General features: G+C 37.9%; 1 protein-coding gene across 1 annotated transcript in view; it reads left to right on the top strand.

Annotated features, from left to right (window-relative positions):
• Positions 1-25,105, top strand: part of pla2g4ab (phospholipase A2, group IVAb (cytosolic, calcium-dependent)) — a 26,045-nt gene extending 940 nt beyond the window's left edge. The window contains exons 2-19 of the mRNA XM_079831875.1: positions 938-1,070; positions 5,877-6,012; positions 6,611-6,692; positions 6,885-7,033; positions 7,550-7,663; positions 9,795-9,832; positions 9,938-10,082; positions 11,497-11,633; positions 11,724-11,946; positions 12,059-12,173; positions 13,442-13,579; positions 14,242-14,331; positions 14,761-14,826; positions 15,022-15,219; positions 15,307-15,491; positions 22,640-22,829; positions 23,245-23,402; positions 23,549-25,105. Of these exons, the coding sequence (XP_079688001.1) occupies positions 5,986-6,012; positions 6,611-6,692; positions 6,885-7,033; positions 7,550-7,663; positions 9,795-9,832; positions 9,938-10,082; positions 11,497-11,633; positions 11,724-11,946; positions 12,059-12,173; positions 13,442-13,579; positions 14,242-14,331; positions 14,761-14,826; positions 15,022-15,219; positions 15,307-15,491; positions 22,640-22,829; positions 23,245-23,402; positions 23,549-23,686 (2,193 nt within the window). The 5' untranslated portion in view covers positions 938-1,070; positions 5,877-5,985 and the 3' untranslated portion in view covers positions 23,687-25,105. The remainder of the gene's footprint in view (positions 1-937; positions 1,071-5,876; positions 6,013-6,610; positions 6,693-6,884; positions 7,034-7,549; positions 7,664-9,794; positions 9,833-9,937; positions 10,083-11,496; positions 11,634-11,723; positions 11,947-12,058; positions 12,174-13,441; positions 13,580-14,241; positions 14,332-14,760; positions 14,827-15,021; positions 15,220-15,306; positions 15,492-22,639; positions 22,830-23,244; positions 23,403-23,548) is intronic.

The raw sequence follows: 25,105 nt of genomic DNA, 5'->3' as shown, positions 1-25,105 counted from the left end.
CAGTTATATGAGCAGCCAAAATGTGACGCAAGAGATATTGAGTCATCATCGTTTCGCGCGTCTACTGGAAGAGGATACAGCTCATTTGTTTGTCATAAACAAATATCCCGAAGGCTGTCGAAGATAAAATAGCCCTTGTAGTTTATTTATGTCTTGTCAATTTATCTTTTTTTTTGTCACTTACGAATAAAAAGCAAAACAAAACTGTTTTAATAGATTGTAGCCTGCCTTATAGGCTAATCATATATTTTTTAAGTTAATGAAAACTACAATAATAATACATAAATCAATTTACACCTTTCAATATTTTTTGAGGTGGTGTAACCCATGGACATTTAAAAAAAGGCATACGCTTTTATTATTAATTCTTGAAAATACGAAAGCATTCGTGAAAACATTCTACTATTACATTAAAATAAAATAATCATCGTTAATGCATTAACTATTTTTGTAGAAAATGTTTAATAAACATTTCTCAAAAACATTATGAAACCGAACACAACGCTTTCGTTTTTATGTGGCAAATTTAAATGAGCCTTTCAAAAGATTTTATTATTTTTAGGTTTTTATGTAAAACATTTTAATATCATCATTGTTTGTTGCAACCACATGTTGCTGTTCATATTTGCATGTAAAGAACTGCCCCCTTGTGGAAGAAATGAAACATGACTCGAGTGTTCAGCAGGTCCGCTAGCCAGAGAAAACTGTTTTCTTCATCATCTCTGCTATTACCTCGGGAAACGATCACTCTTTCTTACTGTGCGTTTTAAACGAAATTTAACAGTGAGTGGTCTTTGTAACCTTTTCAGTCTTTAGCCTAAAATTATGTTATTTTTTTATAGCCTATATAACACATTTAGTAGTGCCCAGTAATAAAGTGACGTGTATTCTGAAAAGCAATGCACACACTGACGAAGATGAGATTTTATCATCACAGGAAGCCTGCAGTTCCTCCTCCTCTCCTCTTTAAAATGACAGTCTGACTGAAGCGCACTCTGCATAGAAGAAAAAGAACGATTGATTTTCTTCTTTCTTCTGGATTTCTGACTTGGCGTGCACTCAAGCCCAGGGTAAGATGAAATGTTGATTACTCAGTCTGTTGGTTGTTTACTACAGGTAAGCTGTTGTTGTGCACATAACATTTTGTCACGTGAAAATAGCGGTGCGCAGTTCGAGGGATAAGTTTTGTCTGCGCACAGTTTAAGTAGCCTACGATTGGATTGCGTGTTTAAAAAGTTTCCACTCGGTTCAGAATATGCGGTTTAATGCCAAAAGCACATCTCCGTTCATCTGGAGGCTTTAAAGGACTGCTAGAGTTTTGCGATAGATGGGCCAATGGCACTGTTGACAGATAACAGTCTCAGAGCTTCAGAGAAGCGTGAAAAATACGGTGCAATCAAATGAACTTTTGCTTAGAGAGATCATAATGCAGATCAATGTGAGAGATATCATATGTAGCATAGTGTAGCGTGTTTGAAGTTTAACTTTTTTTAGGGATAAAAGTAACCCTTTTTTAGGGGAAACGATTTAGAAGCGGCTTTTACCCAGCCAGCAGAGTCATGTGGGGCCCATATGGGTGTCACCTGGGCTGTCTAACTGGGGCCCAGTCAGTTTTGTCCTCAGTTTCCATGTAGGCCCCACATGGGCTAGCCCAGATGAACTTAACACTGCTCAGTGTGCACACTACAGGCTGTTAAATGTAACTGAATCAGTGTTGGAGTTAATGAGATAATTAAGTGATTAATAGAGTAATGACTGAATATTACTGAAGACTCCTGATGATAACAAGCAGAATCACTGAAGGACAGAGAAACACAACAGACTTCAGACACAACTTCACAAAAGCATTATCAGCTTCCCTTTTTACCTATTAGATTGACTTTCTGTTATCTTAGTTTTTATTGATAATTCCCACTGAGCAAAGGCGTACGTTGAAAAGACGTCCACTGAGGAGCCAGAATGAAAGTTTTTATGACGTCTGTTTTTGACGTGTTCTGCACGTCCAATATAGACATTCATGGAACCTCAGGGTTAAAAACTAGTTCAAATTTTGGAAATATTTTCCATTTGTAATTGCAAAGCAACTCACAGACAGTGTGTGTTTGTCCAGAAATCATGAAAATAAAAGAAACTTAGCTCACACCTTTAGACACTTTAGAAAACTTATAATCTGTAATTCACACATCTTTGGATCGTGAGAGAATCGTGGGATTCAATCCAGGATCTTCTTGCTGTGAGGAGACAGTGTTTCCCACTGAGACACTGGTGCTGCCCTTAATCACAGACATAAGACACACTTTGACTATTTCTGTCAGACGTCTACAGAAGCTCTTACTTAGAATTAACAGAGCTTTAGATGTTGATATTTATGTTTCATTTGAAGTCACCATTGTGGTGGGAAGCGTTTGCTTTAGTTGGGCTCTTGGTCCCCGTAGTTGTGTTAGCTTTTCTTTGGCTGCTGTAACTGTGTGTGAGAAACACAATAGTTATGGCTGAGAAAGCAAAGATAAAGTAACTTCAGGTGTTGTCAGCTCCTTGTTGATGACTAAATCATCAGAAGTCTAGAATCTTATGTTATGCTTTTGAGTTTTGTGTTCATGTTTGGCAAATAATAATTTGTTTATATACTATAACTTGTGAATCCACTGTATCGGGACTAATAGCAATAAAATAATCACTTATCCTGAAAGATGATAAAACTGCATGTGCACATTGTTTTGAGAAAATATTTCACATAGTCACACGTAGACATCAAGATTTTGCATATGATTCACAACAACAGTGACAATCATAAAAAAAAACTTCATGCTGCAATGCATGATGGGTAGCTTCAAAGTACAAAACTCATGCTTGATAGTCACCATTGTTGTGAATCATATGCAAAATCTTGATGTCTGCGTGTGACTATGTGACATATTTTCTCAAAACAATGTGCAGCTGCTGTTTAATCATCTTTCATAATGAGTGATTTGTTTATTGCTATTGTTGTCAATACAGTGGATTCACAAGGTTATAGTAGGCTATATAAACAAATTATTATTTGCCAAACAAGAACCTAAAACTCAAAAGCACAACATCAGATTCTAGACTTCTGATGATTTAGTCATCAACAAGAAGCTGACAACACCTTAAGTCACTTTATCTTTGCTTTCTCAGCCATAACTATTGTGTTTCACACACACAGTTACAGCAGCCAAAGAAAAGCTAACTCAAGTACAGGAACCAAGAGCCCAACTAAAGCAAACGCTTCCCACCACAATGGTGGCTTCAAATTCACCATAAACATCAACATCTAAAGCTCTGTTAATTCTCAGTTAGAGCTTCTGTAGACGTCTGACAGAAATAGTCAAAGTGTGTCTTATGTCTGTGATTAAGGGCAGCACCAGTGTCTCAGGGGGAAACACTGTCTCCTCACAGCAAGAAGATCCTGGATTGAATCCCACGATTCTCTCACGATCCAAAGATGTGTGATTTACAGATGCTAAGTTGTCTAAAATGTCTAAAGGTGTGAGCTAAGTTTCTTTTATTTTCATGATTTCTGGACAAACACACACTGTCTGTGAGTTGCTTTGCAATTACAAATGGAAAATATGTCCACAATGAGCAGATTTGAACTAGTTTTTAACCTTGAGGTTCCATGAACGTCTATATCGGACGTGCAGAACACGTCAAAAACAGACGTCATAAAAACTTTCATTCTGGCTCCTCAGTGGACGTCTTTTCAACGTACACCTTTGCTCAGTGGGAATTATCAATAAAAACTAAGATAACAGAAAGTCAATCTAATAGGTAAAAAGGGAAGCTGATAATGCTTTTGTGAAGTTGTGTCTGAAGTCTGTTGTGTTTCTCTGTCCTTCAGTGATTCTGCTTGTTATCATCAGGAGTCTTCAGTAATATTCAGTCTTTACTCTATTAATCACTTAATTATCTCATTAACTCCAACACTGATTCAGTTACATTTAACAGCCTGTAGTGTGCACACTGAGCAGTGTTCAGTTCATCTGGGCTAGCCCATGTGGGGCCTACATGGAAACTGAGGACAAAACTGGCTGGGCCCCAGTTAGACAGCCCAGGTGACACCCATATGGGCCCCACATGACTCTGCTGGCTGGGTATAAACACATTATAATTAGTACCCAATGCTTAATCGATCACTATATAATATAATGTTTGTTAATATTAATAATGAGAGTTTCGAGGAATTGTCCTGTTTGATTTGAATTGCATGCATCGTTGTCATGTACGTGACCATGCCCATTCTTCAGTAAGGGGAACGTGCTCTGGCACAGCGTGAAAAAAAATGACACGCGCCGATGAGCATCAAAAGCGTCCTGTGTCACTCAAGGTCCCAAGGGCCAGTTTGGGACTACTGATTTGTATTTGTCTTTTTGCGCCATAGTTTTTATGGATGGGCTAGTTTAGCTTATCAGAGAGCCCGTTATGCAATTTTAGCTTGTGTCGGATTGCGCAATATTATATATTTTATAGGCTCACTCCATAATATGCAAATATAATGGTGAATTTTAAGCACATCATATGCTGATGATGTCTTTGAAGCGATTAATGTAGAAGTCACTGCAACTGTGTGCTCAGTCAGTGAAAGAGAGCAGTTCAGACTATGGAAGTCACAAGTCAGACTTTCACAATTTCATCCTAACCACAGACAATATATCTTGGTTGACTGGTTGCACACTTCCCGTTTCTAACATGATAATTTTCATGTCTTTTCATTCTATCTGTAAAGCCTGCCCATATTCCTTCCTTTTTTTTCATACATGGCCTACACACAGGGGCACCGCTAAGGGGGGTTGGGACGATTCTAAGGGACCACGCACTTTGGGGCCACCAGAGATTGGTTTTATTAACAGTACTAGTAGTAATGTAATAGAAATTATAAATGTATTATCTACCAAAGAGTCACAAATATAACAAAATTCAGGCTTATTTCTGCATTTCCGGCAAAATCCAGCAAAACGCTCCACTCATTAACCGCTTACGCTCAAATCCCACTCCTCCATGAAATTTCTCTGTACTGTAGGCTACTATACTTGTTGTAGCCATTAAGAAAAGGTATTTAGTTTTATATTTATGTTTAAATATTATAATGCAAATTTTTTTTACGTCTATCTATGTTGTCAATCTATGTTGATTAGGAAAAGTGAACAGCACGAGTGAGAAAGGACACATCATAAGGTGTGCAATACCAGGAGACATGGAGTGGGTCAGACATGATTTTGTTTTGTATAAATTTTATCTTAATTTTAATCAATGTTTCATCAGCCAATTGGGGCACTCTGGGTTGAGCGAGCGAAGCTTAATTGGTCAGTATTATTAAATTGCAGACAAAGATTTTGGATAACTAGGTTGGTGCGGTAGGGGGCCCAACATCATGTTGTTTCATAGGGCCCAAAATTGCTAGCGGCGCCCCTGCCCACACAACACGCACGCACGCACACACCAAATGCCCTGCCACTGTGGAATTGTTCTGCTCATTTGTTTCTTAGTGCAAGGAAGGTTAAATTTAAAGACCATTTCTATTTACTTGTTTAGAATTTGTAATTGTGTACAATCTCTAGTTGCATTATGATAATGTATGTGATGTTCTATGAATGTTATAAGAAGAACATGAGTATAACCTCAACATTCTCTTTCCATCACATGTAATCTCATTGCACATCATATTTTGATGTAAAATAATTGTCTCATCCAAAAAGGAAACGTATTTTGAAAGTGTCAAGGTAAAACAATACAATTGTTTTAAAAACAAGATGTAGGACCTATAATAGAGTATTAATAATGTCACTGTAAAGTATACCCTGTCATTGCTTTTCGATTATATTTGTATTTATTTATATTACTTCTTATTTTTTTCCCAGTGCATTAGATGTCCAGTAGCGTTGCTAAAAGATTTCTCTGGGAGCAAAGTTCTTTGAAGAGGTCTTAGGATAACCAGCCTGTTTTGTCTAATTTGGCTGTGAAGCCATCATGTCACTTGCAGATCATCACATCTTTGTAAGTTGGACAAAAATCTCAGATTTATGCCTAAGAATAGCAGTAAAAGCCTTAATCAGCGGAGTTGGGCTTTCAAAGTGGTGAGCCAAAACATAAGGCAGTTAGTCAGCACAGATGGTTTCGGGAAAGGCACTGTTTTGGTTTCCAAGAACGTCTTGTATTTCAGTTAAGTTTACACCAGGGATGCTGATGTGCATCAGTGCTAATGTCATGAAACGTCTCTGGTAGTCTAATGATTATACATAGGATACATGCACATATAAATTGTTGCATGAGTAATGAGCAAAATGGGACTTTTTCTGTACTCACTATTCATTCACTACTAGCCAGACAATCCTCCACATAAAGTCTGATAAATATTAATAGAGATTTGCATGCTGCTGACTAACCGCCTCAAAATTTGTATATGTTGATCTAAAAAAAAGACATGTTAATCACACCAACCTGCCAGTGCTACTTATAAGCTTTGTCGCGTTTATCAGCACTTCCCCTTTCTCCTGCATTAAGACTACATTTCTTAAATCAGTGAAAGATTTTTTTTACATATTTAAACATAATGATGATTACTGATTATAAAGATGAAGTGTTTATTTCTTAGGTTGAACAGCAAATTTCACACAAATTCAAAGCAAAAGTGTTGCGGGCTGAAAATGTCACCAAAGGAGCGCTCGGAGACCTGTGTGAGTATACTTTATATTTCATGCTTTTTAAATGTGAAGTTTAGGCACGTACAGAACAGTTACTGTAGATTACACAGCATCATGCATTGCTTTCCTCAGTTTGAAGTTACTAAACTTAAAGTAATGAGACCTGATTTGGGCACTTCAAAGAATAAATCATGAATACTGCTAACACACTAAACATGCTTGTAGTGGATACCCCTGACCCATATGTGGAGCTGTATATCCCCACTGCCCCTGAGAGCAGGAAGAAAACGCGACATATAGATAACGACATCAATCCAGAGTGGAATGAGACCTTTGAATTCATCCTCGACCCCAACCAAGACAACGTGCTAAAGGTAAAAAGTAAATGAAAATGTATTTCTGATACTAATAGTGTCGTTTGTTAGTATTGAAATCTTCCACCATAATTGATCATTAAAAGGTATATAAGTGTGTAATTTCTGGCCAACTAGTTGCACTAGTTGTTTCCAAACAGGTTTGCCTTTGTCTACCATTATTGAAAACAGATGGTAGCTCTAAAACTCACAGCATTTGTTGATAGAGACAATGGCATGTTGGGCTGCCCCCCAAAAAACTGACCAACCAGAGCCAGAGGACATTAACCTCAAAATGTCTCTGCATATTAAACTGGGATAGGAGAATGCTTTTTTTTAAACACTGAAAAATTACACACTTCCTGATTGCAGTGCACTCACATTTCAGGTTTTTTTAGTATGGTCTTGCTATTTCCAACTACGTGTAGTAATTTGAATCTCATTTGAATGTTTTATGCTGATCAGGCTTTTGGAATGCATTGTTATTACTTAGTAGTGTACGTACAGTCAATTATTGTTTCTGTCTCTTGTTTCCAGCTGACATTAATGGATGCTAACTATGTTGTCGATGAAAAGTTGGGTACGGCCTCATATAACATCTCTAAACTCAAAGTTGGACAAACAGTACTGGTGTCATTTCTTATAGGAAAAGTAAGTTATATCTATTTGAGGAGCACTTTCCCTTTAAGAGCACATGACACATGAGTTGCTTACATTTTCAAAAATTTCAAAAGGAAAGCTGATCACATTATACATGTTAAAGCTGTGATGCCTAAATTAGGTTGTAGCATACAATCATACTATTCATTTCTATAAATTTTTAATGTTTACACTTTTTATCATTTCATTTGTAATGATTCATTTATTTTTCATTTTTATAATATCAACCATATTTCAGTTATTAACCACAATTTTAACCACCATTAAATTAAACAAATTATTAGCTTATTATATCAGCAAGGATTTTGAAATCGGTGCATCCCAACTTTCTTTTTTTCCCTTCTATTATGACTTTCATCTACAGTGGGGAGAACAATTATTTGATACACTGCCGATTTTGCAGGTTTGCCCACTTACAAAGCATGTAGAAGTCTGTAATTTTTATCATAGGTACTCTTCAACTGTGAGTGATGGAAAAAAAATCCAGAAAGTCCCATTGTTTGATTTTTTAAGTAATTAATTTGCATTTTATTGCATGACATAAGTATTTGATACATCAGAAAAGCAGAACTTAATATTTGGTACAGAAACCTTTGTTGGTAATTACAGAGATCATACGTTTCCTGTAGTTCTTTACCAGGTTTGCACACACTTCCGGGATTTTGGCCCACTCCTCCATACAGACCTTCTCCAGATCCTTCAGGTTTCGGGGCTGTCGCTGGGCAATACGGACTTTCAGCTCCCTCCAAAGATTTTCTATTGGGTTCAGGTCTGGAGACCCCAGGACCTTGAGATGCTTCTTACGAAGCCACTCCTTAGTTGCCCTGGCTGTGTGTTTCGGGTCGTTGTCATGCTGGAAGACCCAGCCACGACCCATCTTCAATGCTCTTACTGAGGGAAGGAGGTTGTTGGCCAAGATCTCGCAATACATGGCCCCATCCATCCTCCCCTCAATACGGTGCAGTCGTCCTGTCCCCTTTGCAGAAAAGCATCCCCAAAGAATGATGTTTCCACCTCCATGCTTCACGGTTAGGATGGTGTTCTTGGGGTTGTACTCATCCTTCTTCTTCCTCCAAACACGGCGAGTGGAGTTTAGACCAAAAAGCTCTATTTTTGTCTCATTAGACCACATGACCTTCTCCCATTCCTCCTCTGGAACATCCAGATGGTCATTGGCAAACTTCAGACGGGCCTGGACATGTGCTGGCTTGAGCAGGGGGACCTTGCGTGCGCTGCAGGATTTTAATCCATGACGGCGTAGTGTTACTAAGGGTTTTCTTTGTGACTGTGGTCCCAGCTCTCTTCAGGTCATTGACCAGGTCCGTGTAGTTCTGGGCTGATCCCTCACCTTCCCCATGATCATTGATGCCCCACGAGGTGAGATCTTGCATGGTGCCCCAGAACGTGGGAGATTGACCGTCATCTTGAACTTCTTCCCATTTCTAATAATTGCGCCAACAGTTGTTGCCTTCTCACCAAGCTGCTTGCCTATTGTCCTGTAGCCCATCCCAGCCTTGTGCAGGTCTACAATTTTATCCCTGATGTCCTTACACAGCTCTCTGGTCTTGGCCATTGTGGAGAGGTTGGGGTCTGTTTGATTGAGTGTGTGGACAGGTGTCTTTTATACAGGTAACAAGTACAAACAGGTGCAGTTAATACAGGTAATGAGTGGAGAACAGGAGGGCTTCTTAAAGAAAAACTAACAGGTGTGAGCCGGAATTCTTACTGGTTGGTAGGTGATCAAATACTCATGTCATGCAATAAAATGCAAATTAATTATTTAAAAATCATACAATGTGATTTTCTGGATTTTTGTTTTAGATTCCGTCTCTCACAGTTGAAGTGTATCTATGATAAAAATTACAGACCTCTACATGCTTTGTAAGTAGGAAAACCTGCAGTGGATCAAATACTTGTTCTCCCCACTGTAACTAGAAATTCAACATTAAATGGTGCATGTTACTCCAAAGAAAAAAAACCCCATTTGTCTTTGAAATCTTAAATCAAAATGTACTTCCTTTTTCTGCGTCACATTTCTTCCTTCCCTCCCTCCTTGCCTTGTTCCTTCCTTGATCTGACCTGTGGTAATAATAATGTCTGTTATTTTTTTTTTTTTTTACAGATGACCAATGTGTACTTAGAGGTTTCCTTGGAGGAGTGGTACGTATCACAATGAACAAAACTGGCTTCTGTGAGTTGTGTATAGTAAGAACATTTATAGTTGAAGTGCCACAAATATTACTTAAAAAAAAAAACTGTTTTCAGCTCAACGATGGACCTGCGATTCAATCTGGATCTTTGCCCTAAAGAAAAGCTCTACAGACAACACCGGCGTGATAGAGTCATGCTGAGCATGAAGAAATTGCTGCACATGGAGAAACCTTCCTCCCTTCCTTCCTCTCCTCATGAGGTACCACCTATTTATCAACTGCTTTTGTAACCCCTCCTGTCCTACTTGCCTCGCTCCGATTCGCTAGTGCGCCTCTTGAGGCCAGTTTAGTGAGTTTTACTCACACAGCTCTTACTAGATGGTTACACCTCTGTTACACTTCTCCACTGGTCATGTACATGTTTGATGCAGATGTTACCTCACTGTCATATACAGATTGAGTCACCTAAAGAAGCACAGCCGAAAGCCAAGACATTCATAACACAATAAGAAAAGAATGATGAAAGAAAGATGACTGAGTAGCCCTGTTGACTCAGAACTCCCTCAAACAGCTCAGATTTCCACATAAAGAAAAGTCATTATCTACCAGATAAGACATTTAGCCACATTGAGAGGAAATAAAATGAGCACTTTGAAGACTGACAGTGTTTTTGTGTTTCATTTCGCTGTAGGTCACAGGCCCCCTTTATTATCAAGTTTCTGTTTTCTTTGGCGCAGTTTTTCTGCCTTTGCTAGTTAAGTCTTGGCTCAGCGTGTTAAAATGGACATAGTCCAAATATAAAGAGGAAGTGTTAGCTAAGACTTGTGGGAACTCACAGGGCTGGTGTATTATCGGATGATTTTATAACCCAAAAAAAAAAAGAAAAGACATAAGCAGGAAAATACAAAATTTGAACTGGTTACAATAAAGTTAAATTGCTGTTAGAAATGCTAGCCTTATAGCTAATTATTTGGAGAGCAAACTCTAAGATGCTGTGTTCACATCTTAGTAGCACAATTATGATTTTCCGGAAGCTTCTCTCACTTGACTTTTAGCCAGGCAAAAACAATTTGTACACGTTTCAGTTTGGTGACATTTATCAAAGCCAGTGTTACCTGGTGCGCTAACCGTAATCTTCTCTTCTGTATTGTTATGTACATCTGAGTGAAATGGATTATCAAAAAGAAAAATGTAGGGTGGGTCTTGTTTATGTCCATCAGTTGTTCATTTGATAGAAGCAGATCTGAATGCGAGCTTGCAATTGATTGTAAGAAAGGATTGAAGTTTAAGCTGAACAAATGATTGGAAAAGTCTGGCAAACATCACCAGAGAGAAGTCTGTTAATTTCACCAACATGCATGGATGAATCGTTCACAATCGGATCAATAGCATGCATTGAGCAAATATTCAATTTCATATCAACGTTAAATGCATGCAGGGGTGAATTAAACCTCAAATTGAAACTTTAAATTAACTTTAAATGAGTTCCCATCTTGCATTTTCAATAACTCCACCATGACGTGAACAGCATAAATTATTGAAATCCAAATTCGAGACACTTCCATATTCTTTAAATATGCTTTTTGGCTGAAAAAACGAATAAAAGGAAAATTGCTAGTGTTTCACTAGCATTCTACTGTGCTGCTTATATTTGTGTTATTTTCTTGCCTGCAGGTTCCAGTGATTGCTGTGTTGGGCTCAGGGGGAGGTTTCAGGGCAATGGTCGGGTTCTCAGGGGTTATGAAGGCTTTGTATGAGTCTGGAGTTCTGGACTGCACCACATATGTTGCTGGACTCTCCGGATCCACCTGGTATGAGGACATTCAATGAAGCCTTTTATCATTTTATGTTCATCTTTTAATCCCAGTGCTAACCTACATTTGCTTTTCTGTCTCTCACAGGTACATGTCCACTTTGTACTCCCACCCAGAGTTCCCAACTAAGGGCCCAGAGCAGATCAACCAGGAGCTGATGAACCGTGTGAACAGTAACCCTCTCCGACTACTCCTTCCCAAACACATCACTAAATATGTGCATGCCTTGTGGAGCAAGAAGGCCTCAGGGCAGCCTGTTACCTTCACAGATATCTTTGGGATGATGATAGGCGAGACACTCATTCCCGCTGTGAGTATCTGATCTTTTAGAGGGAGTGTCCTTTGCTTTCGCCTTTACTCATTCAGAAATATACAATGCCCAACTGGCAATACAAAGGGTTCTCCTTCTGCTTTCTCAACAGAGGATGGACACCAAGTTGAGTGAATTGCAGGAAAAAATAAATGAAGCACAGGCTCCTATGCCCTTGTTCACCTGCCTGCATGTAAAACCAGATGTCTCTGAGCTTAAGTTTGCAGGTAAAAGGGCGCATATTTGTAATTTTTTTCAACTCTATTCTTTGTTTTCGAGTCTCAAGTTTATTATAAATCACATTATCAGTATACCAAATTTTTACAACTTCTATAACGTCGAGGATAGGTGTTTTTTTCCCCCCATAACTTCAAAAATTCATTTCCATTGAGCCAACTAATAGTCTAAGGTAATACTATCCCTGGGAAATATACAAAGATCATTATCAGCTACATTGTTGTCAGTGTATTCACTGAATGAATGAAGTAGGATGCCATTTATAGTAGTCTGACCTTTTGAATTGCCTGGGGAGAACCTGATTACGTCAGAGGATTAGCGCAAGAATGTGAACAACTATGTAAAATAACTTTTTTTAGTTCAAAGAACACTTGTATTGTTTTTCTAAAGCCCTGAAGTGCCACACGTTTTAGTTGTTTAAAAATCTGTCTGTAATTGAATATAGGCCACAGACATTCTCTTACTTCTGTTGACTCACCAACATGACTGAGCAGGCCATGCCTCGTGAGCTGGTTGCTGCTCTTTCTGGTTTGAGACCGAAAAAATTGACTATAGACTTAGTAAAAACACGAATCTTACCTAAGAAAAGATTTACATTAACGGTGAGCTGCATTTGAATGCACATAGCTATTTTAATAGGGTATAATAATAATAATAATTTATTTTTATAAAGACGTTTTACGTTTTTTTGGTATAAACATGAATCGGTACACTTTGTACAGGATAACTGCGGCTGAATGAAAGCAACTATTTAGACACGGAGACACTCAAGAGAATCACCCTCACGTCATGTGCCATTGAGTTTCCAAAACATCCGAACCACTCCTACCTCTACAATAGACTAAAACTGTGGCTGTCAGTACCTCAGACTTTGATTAATAATTTTCGTCTGAAAAAGCGTCAGTCTGTTTTCTGCAGGCCTTGTCACACAAAATAGCTTTTGTGTTGTGAACATTTTGTTTAGTTGATTCATGCATCTGCCTTCGTCAAGTGACATGCGTTATCAACACTGTTAGGACACTGAAGTCTGAAACATTGCTTTCACACATTGCCAAAAACTATTTGAAATATGCAGTTTGTCATTGTGTTTATTTGGAACCTAGTTTTGATCTATTGTCCAAAATCCGACATCCTATTCTTACTGTGATTGTTACTGTTTATTTGTTGTCCTGGGCATGTTTCGCAGACCTCTGTTGATTGTGAATACATTTCTATTGTGGTTATGGTTGTGTTTTGATTAGCGTGTTTTAATTGACAGACTGGGTGGAGTTCACTCCGTATGAGATCGGAATGGCTAAATATGGAACCTTCATGAACCCTGACCTTTTTGGAAGCAAGTTCTTCAGAGGAAATGTGGTCAAGAAGCACAAAGAGAACCCTCTTCACTTTCTTATGGGTATGGGCTCTTTTTCTGGATTTCTCTTAGTAGTAAGCAGAGAACCATGACAAGAAAGTGAAAATATCAGTGTTTTTATGGAAATAGTCACACCACATAGTTGGAATCTTTACTGTCAGAGTCAAATGTCACATGATTTAAGGGTGTTGGTTCAGTCATTTGCAATAATCCCATCCGTACTGTATTGTAATACGAGACAAGTTAGTGTCGTAATGCAGTGGCGCAAACTCAAAATTCTGATCACTGTGACCGAAAAGAAACATTCTTCGAAGGGTGTATCGCAAGATAAAGTTTCACTGCAGATTTACTCTTTGTTTTTAAAACAGTGATGTGAAGTATTTGTTTTCTACTGTTTCAGGCTTCACATCGTCTATAGAGCCTTTTTTTATTTCTTACATTTCACAATTTTAGGTTGAAGATTGAATGAATTAATAAATGTCTGGATTATATTTCATCCTAATATCAGTTACTCTAAGAAGAAGAATATGAAACCTCTTTTTAGGACCATTTGGATTTTTTTTATTATTATATATTTTTTAAATAATTTGTTGTACTGAATTTATGAATTATTTTTTACTTTTGATTTTAAGGGAAAACATGGTCAAATATACAGCATCATGTTTTGGTAGATGGGATACAGCGTGTTTGTATATGTTTCACAGGTGTGTGGGGCAGTGCCTTCTCCATCCTGTTCAACAGAATTCTGGGATTTAATGATGCGACGAATGGCAGCACCATGGAGGAAGAACTAGGTACGATCACCAGCTGTAATCAAAGATCTATTCTTTTTAGTCACATGTGCATAATCACAAGTTTCCATAGATTTATGTAGAATTTGAATGCCCTTCATTCACAAAGTTCTACATAATCTTTGTCCCTTGTGGGTTATATCTATATGTATTAATAATATTCATGCTGTGTCAAAATAGCGATAGAGGAAGAAAATGTTGGAGAATGATGGTGCCTTTGGTGTTTGCATGTCTGATGGTAGGATGAGATTCATAAAACTGATGGTTATCAGGCAGCTACACCAAATTGTGATTACAGTTGTGCACATGCAAACATCCTGGCACACACACACACACTCTGTATTCTTAGATGACCTGAGAGATTGATCTTAGTCAGACATCTGTCGGAGCTGATTTGCACTGTGACTTTGTGTTTTCACATTTACTCTACAGAACAGATCAAACCGGAACACATTGTGGGAGAGGACAGTCTAGATAATGATGAAGACCCACAAAAAGGTGAGCTTTTAGACCATGTACATTATCTTAGAACAGGGGTTTTCAATCATTTTGATGCCACGGACCACAAATGTCTTTGAGGGGGACCTCCTTCTCAAAATATAAAGGCAGCTATATTTGCATATAGAAATCCTTATTAAAATATCAATGCAAATCCCTAAATACAATGATTTTGGTTTTGTCTTACACCTTCAGAGGACGAGTATCAGGCCAGCTGGATGCAGCGCATGGTTAGCTCTCTCTTCAGTGACTCAGTTCTTTTTAAAACACGAGAAGGCAGAGCAGGAAAAGTACACAACTTCATGCTGGGCTTAAGCCTCAACAACGACGTGCCACTTTCTTCTTTCAATGAGACCGTCAGTCCCACAGAGGATGAGATTGATGCGGTCACAGGTCAGAGTTCATGTTTGTAATTAAAGGGTTAACCCTTTAACCTAAAGTGTTGCCTTATTGTTCTTTTCTGATTTTGGACACTTTCAGACCCATTTGAATTTGACCGCATCTACGAGCCATTAGACGTAAAGAGCAAGAAGATCCATGTGGTGGACAGTGGCTTGACCTTTAACCTTCCTTATCCTCTGATTTTAAGGCCTCAAAGAGGTGTAGACCTCATCATCTCCTTTGACTTTTCTGCCCGACCGAGTGACTCAAGTCCTCCATTTAAGGTTAGTACTAGAGATATCAGTTTAACACTTTAATTGAGTATGATCAGTTATATTATTACACAGCTCTGTGGAATACTTGATTCTGATTAGAGATGTTCCGATACCCTTTTTCCCTTCCCGATACCGATTCCGATACCTGGGCGCAGGGTATCGGCCGATACCGAGTACTGATCCGATACCTGGGTGTGTATCTGTATATACAGCTGTATATATTACTAGCCCTGTATGAACTGCTAGAATTATTTTATGGTGTGCTTCAGACTTATCCCTTAATAAAACATGAACAAATACATACAGTGAACTACTCTATTTATTACAGTATTTTTAATATCTGACATGCATTTGACAGTGATATTATTTATTTTTATTATATTTTTTTATTAAATCTAACACTGCAAACTGAAAAAGGCATTTAAGTTGTACAATATAACTGTATAAAAAACAAATAAATGTAGGAATATAAAATATATATATATTAATCAGAAAATAATCTCTTTACAACAAAACAAGTGAAAAATAAGCAACCATCTAGGCATTATTATTATTAGTAGAGACGTATTATTAATACATATAGACGTAGCTAAATCTACTGTACAGCAGTAGCCTAATATATTCTGTCAATTTAAAATGTTTTAAACCGAACTTTTATTTTGACGGGTTGCCATGAAGATATTTCAGTGTCTGTGTTCATTATATGACAGTTTTCTCAAATGAAACGGTAAATTCTCATGAAGTGACAGTTTATGCGTTCGTGTCCTCATATAGTGACTATAGACTGTGAATATGGACGTAGAGAAACTGGGGGAGTTTGCCGCTTGATAGTGACACACGGCAGAGATTACAAAGACAGCAAGCGAGTGTCACCAGGGTTCTTGCAGGTTTCAGAAAGTCAAATTTAAGACCTTTTTAAGACATTTTAAGACCATAAAGATTGAAATTTAAGACCTATACGACGCATTACCAAAATTATTTAAATCAAAGAAATAATAAAAAAAGCAATGACATTAGTAACCCTCCACAGCCAACAACGTGCCAAATGCCCAAAACCTTAGGCCCAAAATGAAAATAGGCTAAAACAAACTTGCCCTCAAATAGAATAGAATACAAAACAGCATATTAACAGCCTAATAGAGATTGAACAGGGGATGCTCTAGGGAGATAGGATAAACAAGGGATGCACGATTTGGGGAAGATATCTAATTGCGATTATTCTGGTTAAAATGCAATTTTTTTTTTTTTACAAATGAAAAGTGTATGCATATAACATTTTATATATGAATGTTTATATATTAACGAGACTAATAATAATGATTATAATCAATAAATACAAATATTTAACAAAATTTGAAATATTACTATTACAATAACATTTTAATTATTAAAAAATTAAAAATAGAGTATTTAAGAATAAATATAACAATATAATAATAATACTAATAAAATAACATTTATATTTTACAGAAAACTTATTTTACAAAAAAAACCTGCTGGGTTACCTGTTAATATGCAGACAGCCTATGACTAAAAATCATTAGAAAGGTCTAAAGATTTATTGTAAAAAAAAAAAAAAAGTCTATGTATTTAATATGAAATATGAGCCTTTTATGCATCCACTGTGGGGGAAAACTGTACATTGGAGAAAAACATATGGGTTGTCATATAAATTTATTTAGAGAGAAGTTATTTTTCATATTTGTTACCCAAACTTTCATTCATACTGGAAGCCAGAGGGCGCCCTCGAGCAGAAAGTCCACATTTCCCTCAGAGAAGTAATCCTTAGCCCTAAGGTGAAGCTAGCGATGTAGGATAAACTGAAGAAAGAAACGCTTTGACTGATGAAACGAAGACAATAAACACGACTGCATGAAGCTATGGTGTATTTGAGTTCTTCAAGCCTTCACTATTGTCATAATAATAAGGTATGCAGTGCTGATTGAGTGCAGACTTTATCACTGTTTAAAATAATATAAAACAATGCATGTCTGCCTCATTCTGTCCAGAAAAATACAACGTTATTAAATGTAGACGTATTTTGCGGGCAGGTAATTGCATATATCACGGGATTTGTAGTTGTATCACCGAGTACGTGTACCAACACCCCCAGAAAGAACTACAACACACCGAACGAACGCTCTGAGGGCGGCGCAGCAAAGACTCTAGAGCTCCGCTTTGAGCTCCGCTTTCGTGATTCGATACTTTTTTGCTACAGTGTAACGTTAATAACTTTCTGCAGCCAGCATTTCTGGAAATGAACGAGGATAACACTTTTTTTAAGACCTAACTAAATTAAATTTAAGACTTCGGGTGAAAATCTGGCCGTTTTTAAGACGTTTTAAGGCCTTCAATTAATTTTTTTTAATTTTAGACATTTTAAGACTTTTTAAGACCCCGCGGGAACCCTGTGTCACGCGCGTGTGTGTGTGTGCGCGCGGGCGCCCGCCATCCACACAGAGACGAAATACTGCTAAACAGCCAGTAAACAGTGGACATAGCCTACTGCTAGCGCGTTTTCATTTCTTCTTCGCTGCTCTAAACAGTGGTTCCTTGTGGCAAAACAGCACAACTTCCTGTGTTTGCAATGCATTCTGAGCACCAAAGAAGAACCGCGCAGTGGTTAGGCAAAGCTCGCGGTCATAACTAGGTCTTGTTTAAGAAAATGATATCGGATCAGTACATGGGTTCAAGTACTCGCCGATACCGATGCCAGAATTCTTTGTGGTATCGGTGATATTTCCGATACTAGTATCCGAATCGGAACAACTCTAATTCTGATTGGTCAGTCACAGACTGATAATACAGACTCATCCAAGTAACTGAAGTCAGCGCTGTTAAGTTTAAGACATTAAAAATGTCTTCATGCACATGTATACCTCTGTGCTGAATATAGTTTAAGATGCACATGACTGTTTACCAAAAGGAAACTCTTATTATGAAGTCCCCAGAAGTGCGGTTGTTGTTTCCCCCCCCCGAGCACGAATGCATAATAAATGGGTGATCATTGAACTACTGAAGTGTCTTCTTTAAGTGTAACATTGGTAGCAGAGGATGGCTAGCAACTACAGAGTACCACCAACCTTTGATGAAGGAAAACCATATGAAAGTTGGAAGAATGAAGTCACAATCTGGACCAGAGTTACGGAACTCGGAAAAAAGAAACAGGCACTTGCTGTGGCTTTGGCGCGTTCGGGAAGAGCGAGGGAAATGGCGATGAAAATACCGGTACATGATTTGAATAAGGACACTGGCATGAACACTTTACTTGTGAAACTCGATTTGTTTCTCAAAGAAGAAAAGGACCAAACTTATGAGGCTTACTCGAGTTTTGACCGAATTATGAAAGATAGCGGTGTTTCCATGACAGACTATATAATCGATTTTGAACAGCGGTACTCACGGATGCGTAAATATAACATGGAGCTTCCTGATGCTGTATTAGCATTCAAACTGCTGGACACTGCGTGCTTAGAAGTAAAAGACCAACAATTAGCTTTGACAGCATGTACAGATTTGACTTTTGCGTCAATGAAGTCAGCACTGAAGAGGATTTTCGGAGGAAAGTCTGCTACTACAGTGGGGATTAACCAGGAAACAGCATATGTAACAGAACACAGACGACAGAGGAGCAAGCCATGGTCACAAAATGTTCAGCAAAAGACACCACTGCCTGGCACTAACCCTCTAGACAGGTATGGACGCAGATCAAAATGTGCTGTTTGTCAAAGCACATTCCACTGGGCCAAGGACTGTCCACACAGAGGTGAGCAAGTCAAACTGCCGGAAGATAGTAACACAGATGATATAGAGGAGTGATATATGGCAGAGTGTTTTGGCTCAGCAATAATAGACACTGCATGCACACGGACTGTGTGTGGACAGGAATGGCTAAATTGCTACATCACTGAACTAAACCAAAATGAGATAAAGAACCTGAGGAAGACAGAAACACACTGTCATAGACCCTTTAAGTTTTGTGATGGAAAAGTGGCCTATTCAAGCAAAGAATTGAAAATTCCTGCAAAGATTGGACAAACTAAGTGTCATATTGAAACTGAAGTTGTCCCAGCAAAGATTCCACTACTTTTGAGCAAGGCATCCATGAAAAGAGCAGGGACAGTGCTGGATATGGAGATTGACAGTACGGTGATGTTCAGTCAACCTGTACAACTCGACTTCACAAGCTCTGGTAATCATTACTGTGTAAACATTATGGTCAATGAAATGATGCTGATGATGTCACTCCAACGGAACAAAAGAATGAGGATGCACAAAGTCAGTGTGATGAGGAAATACTAACAATCTCAGAAAAAATTAGCTCAGCAGAAAAACACAAAATAGATGAAGCTTCACAGACAATTTGGTCATCCTTCTGCTGTGCTGACAGACTGCAGAGAATTCTTACTAGCTCAGGCAATAAAGATGCAGAATGTAGTGTCATTCTGGAAAAAATTGTGAGTGAATGTGAAACATGTCAAAGATACAGTAAGACCAAACCAAAGCCTGCTGTTGGCCTACCACTGGCATCTCAGTACAATGAAACTGTTGCAGTAGATCAACATGAACTTGAATCAGGTGTGTGGTATCTCCACATTATTGACCAGTTCACAAGGTTCAGTGCAGGCAGCATACTGACCACGAATAAATCTTCTGAAATAGTGAAACACTTTGTCCATAAGTGTACATGGTCCACCTCATAAACTGTTTAAGAATTTAACAATGAGGTTAGAGACATGGCAGAAAACTTCAACATAGAAATAAAGACGACAGCAGCATATAGCCCATGGAGCAATGGACTTACAGAGCGACACAACCAAACACTTCAAGAGATCATAATGAAGGTGAAGACAAGTAACGGCTGTGACTGGAACACTGCATTGGACTGGGCTCTAATGGCAAAGAACACCATGCAAAATGTCCATGGCTATAGTCCTCATCAGTTGGTGTTTGGACAGAATCCCAATCTGCCCTCTGTATTAACTGACAAGCCCCCAGCTTTAGAGGGCACCACGAAAAGTGAGTGGGTGGCAAAACACATCTCTGCTCTACATGCATCAAGAAAGGCTTTTACAGAAGCAGAATGCTCAGAAAGAATACGGAGAGCACTGCGTAAACAACTGCGTCACACAGATGAGAAATATAAAAAAGGGGACAAAGTGTACTACAAGAGAGTTGATTGTCAAGAGTGGAAAGGACCAGGAGTTGTCATAGGCCAGGATGGTGCAGTGGTGTTTGTCAGACATGGAGGAACCTGCATTAGGGTACACTATCTCAGACTAAGTAAATACAGACAGTGGAGATCAACATGATTAACATCTCAGATCTGTTTTCCAAGTTGGATGTGAGGAACATGATCACTTCTGTTGTGTGGGAATAGATTTTGTGACTGTTGACAGATAAGTACAAATACACCAGGAAAACTACATTCAACAAATGCAACCCATACACATGGATCCTTCACGAACTGTGGAACAAGACTCATCTCTCTGCGAGGAGGAAAAGGATCAGCTCAGGTCTAAAATAGGCCAAATTCTCTGGGTGGCAAGACAGAGCATGCCAGATGGCATATTTGACGCTAGCAATTTGGCATCAGATATAAAAAAGGCAACTGTGCAGACAATCCATGAAGCAAACAGTATAGTGTGCAAACTTAAGTCCAAGAAGCTAATTCTAACTTCCAAAACCTTGGCAGAGACAGTGCTCTTAAGATGATTGTGTTCAGCGATGCCTAATTTGGAAATCTTTCAGATGGAGGTACCCAAAGAGGGCACCTGATTCTTCTAATGGGAGAAAATGGAAAATTCTCACCCCTTTCTTGGCAATTAAAGAGAGTCAAGAGGATTGTGCGGAGCACACTTGCTGTTGAAACATTGACAAAGTCTGATGGAATTGACAATACAATTTTTCTGTCCACATTGTTCTCAGAACTAACAATTGTTGATGCTGAACATGCTCTACCAATAATCTGTGTCACAGACAATCATTCAGTGGCTTATGCACTAAAGTCCACGAAGTCAGTTTCTTAGAAAGACTCCGCCTGGAGATAAGTAGTATCAAAGAACTTGTCCAAACACAGAGAGTTGAGCGAGTACTGTGGTACAACACAAAAGTACAACTTGCAGACTGCCTTACCAAAAAGGGGACTATGGAAACTATTAAAACAAAGTCTGTCTTTGAGTTGTACTCCAGAGCTTGTTGAAATGTACTAGGTCATATCCTTGTTCAAGGATGTGGTTGTTCAGTATTTATTTATTTTTAAGAGAGAGGGAGTTTGTTAAGTTTAAGACATTAAAAATGTGTTCATGCACATGTATACCTCTGTGCTGAATATAGTTTAAGATTGCACATGCACACCAAAAGGAAAAGGGAACTCTTATTATGAAGTCCCCGGAAGTGCGGTTGTTGTTGTTTTTCCCCGAGCACGAATGCATAATAAACGGGTGATCGTTGAACTACTGACTGTGTGTCTTCTTTAAGTGTATAGGCTACGCTTGCTAGGAACGTTTTTTCTTCATGGAATTTTTGGGTTTGGTTAGCTAATAAAATATTAAAACTCAAATCAATATTTTGTGTACAATTAGGCCTTAATTTATGTCATCCGGGTATTGCAGACTCGCTCTTGTTTCATTCAAACGCAGCTGCTGACATTTTGCAACAATTGTTTTGTACACTGTAATGGATTAGAAGATAACAGTTAAGATTTTAAAACAGTTTCATCTAAAATCAATATCTCTTCTCCCCATAATTATTTATGTGGCGAAATGCCGTGTAATAAGTGGTGTGACTGTATTATATCCCTTTAATGTTTCAACTTGCCGTTTGCTAGCAACTGCTTTCTTCAGAAGCTTTACTTTTAAAGTAATAAAATAAAATATTTAATCTCAAGTCAATATTTCATGTCTAATTATTAACTTATGTTCCCAAGTAGCAGCTGGATGTACATTATCCCTTACATAAACAAAGCAGGATAAAAAAATTATTATTATCCATGCATCAATTTTTTTGTGTAAAGAACCATGTCACAGTAAATATTGATTTATTTGATTTATTTTACTGATTAATCAATCAGCATGTCATGTAAAATCATGATCATACATGCACAGACAACATATATGACATATGTTTTGTAAATTATTGGTTTTTTTTTGTTGTAGGAACTTCAGCTAGCTGAGAAATGGGCACGAATGAACAAACTTCCATTTCCCAAGATCGACCCAAAGGTGTTTGACCGGGAGGGGCTGAAGGAGTGTTATGTGTTTAAGCCCAAAAAAGGAGAAAGGAACTGCCCTACTGTCATCCATTTCGTCCTGGTCAATCTCGAATTTAGGAAATGTAAAGCCCCAGGTGTGTTTCCATTTGTTTGCACTTGCATCTGTTTACATAGGGATTTTTTTTTTAATGAAAAGTCAGCGTTGCAGATTTACAGGGATCTCCGTTCTAAAAAAAACTGAGATCTTTCCGGTGCGTCTTTATCTGTTTACACTGTCGTACGACTTGCACATTTGTTTGTGTAGGAAGGTCTGTGTTTGACGCTTTTATGAGCTGGTTGATTTACATTCCTTTTTATATAATGCATGAAGTAGGTGTGTTTCTATATGTATGTATTCAATCTGTTTATATGCTTTGGAAGACAAAGATTGAAAAACGTCATGATCAACAGACTAGTGACTTGGTCTTTGAAATATCGGTCATTTCAAATCACTCAAAAAAAAAAAAAAAAAAAAAGATGTTTTCAACAAATGTGTGATGTATTTTGAAGGTGTTCCACGTGAAACAGACAAAGAGAGAGAATTTGCAGACTTTGACATCTTTGATGACCCAGAGACGCCCTACTCCACCTTCAACTTCCATTATTCCAAAAAAGCCTTCACCCAGCTGCATGATCTTATGGAATTTAACACGCTCAACAACATAGAGGTCAGTCCAGCTCAGATTCATACTTCTTTATATTATTGTGCAGGTTTGATTGAATCAGTTTCTGAACTTTAATGTTTTTTTGTTGGGTCATGTTTAGGCTTATCTATGCAAGTCATGTTTTAAATCTGTTATCACACTTTATCTAGGTCATCAAAGAAGGCATAATGGACAGTATCTTGTATAGGAAGGAGATTCCATCTCGCTGCGCAGTCTCTCTTTCTCTCAGTGAAATACAAAACAAAAAACTCCTCAAGAGGGAGTCCAAAGGACAAGCATGCCAATAAGGAAGCAGTGTATGATGGCATTCTAGCCACAGGAAGTTTACAGATGTCTCACATATCTCATCATGGAAACTTTTTTTTTCAGCTGAAAAATAACTCAACAGACTGTGAAACTAGATGGTCTGGTTTGGTCCGCAGAACATTTTCCCTTTAGATTTTTAAAGATAACTGGTGACTGACACAATGAAAATAGCATTTACAGCCTAATTGTTGTCATTAAGTTGTGTGGGTGTAGCAATTCCAGAAAGCGTGGTGTGAAGTGCTAGTGTAGATAAATAAAATATTTCTTTCAAGATACATGTCTATTTAGGTGCTGAGAGATTTACTTCTTGCAGACTTAAAAATGTATTTCACCCCGAAAGAAACTTCCGTCATCCTCATGTCATGACATTCTAAACCTGTAAATGAATCATCTTCTGTAGAACATAAAAGACATTTTGAAGACAGTTGGGGTCCAAACAACATTTAACTTTAGTTCTATAGAGAAATAAAAACACTGAAACATTTTTTGTGTTACAAAGAAGAAAGTCATACAGGTTTGGAAGGACACAAGTAAATGATGAACTATCCCTTTATTGCAAAATTATCTTCCGATTATAATAAGGGAATCAATCCCAAGAATGTGACAGAAAGCACCTTTGGGCTTTTGGTGTGTTTGTGCATGGTTCAATGGCACATGCTAAAACAACATTATATGAGTCCTTATTTATGTTTTATGAACTAAGGGAGTGCCTAAAAAAAACAAAAAGTAATATACTAGAGTTACAAAACAAAACATGAAACCATGGCAATTCCACCACTATCTTGCTCGAGTCTCGAGTCAGTTGAACAGGTGTTTTTTTTTTTAGCTCTGTCTTGTTTTAAGTTTCCCTTTTAGATTCAGAGATAGATATTTCTAGCTGAGTCATTTCCTTTTACTCTTAACCAGTATTGTCTGTTAGTAAATGAGTGAAAGGGAAAGGAGAGGAGGTGTCAGTTAATCCTCAAACCGACAATCCAATATCAGGATGTTATATATTCTTTTTACACAGTGCACTCATGCAGTCAATTCATGTAGATCATGCAGGTTGCACAAAACAAAACAAAAACACTGACTTTATAATATTTGCTCCACTATACCTGCTGCATCGATGAACTTGCTAAAGAGGACTGGCTGTTTTAGATGACTGAATGTAAAGATGCTCTGATGTCTTACTATAGAGCACATTTGTGAACATTATACCCTAATGGATGCTCATGTGTATTAGATTATCATCTATCAAATATTAAACTAAGTATTAATTTAATATTTATTTGTATAACCATTAATACTTATGTTAATATGAGTTGAATACTTTATTACAAAGAATCTGTATGCATTGTTTACACTTTATAAAACATTTTATGATGGTGATTAAATAAAAATCTGACTTTAAATGTGTG

This window comes from Gobio gobio, assembly GCF_949357685.1.
Source record: "Gobio gobio genome assembly, chromosome: 12".
In the NCBI taxonomy this organism is placed as follows: domain Eukaryota; kingdom Metazoa; phylum Chordata; class Actinopteri; order Cypriniformes; family Gobionidae; genus Gobio; species Gobio gobio.
Note: the sequence above shows the minus strand (reverse complement) of the source record. Positions and strands in the feature narration are given on the sequence as shown.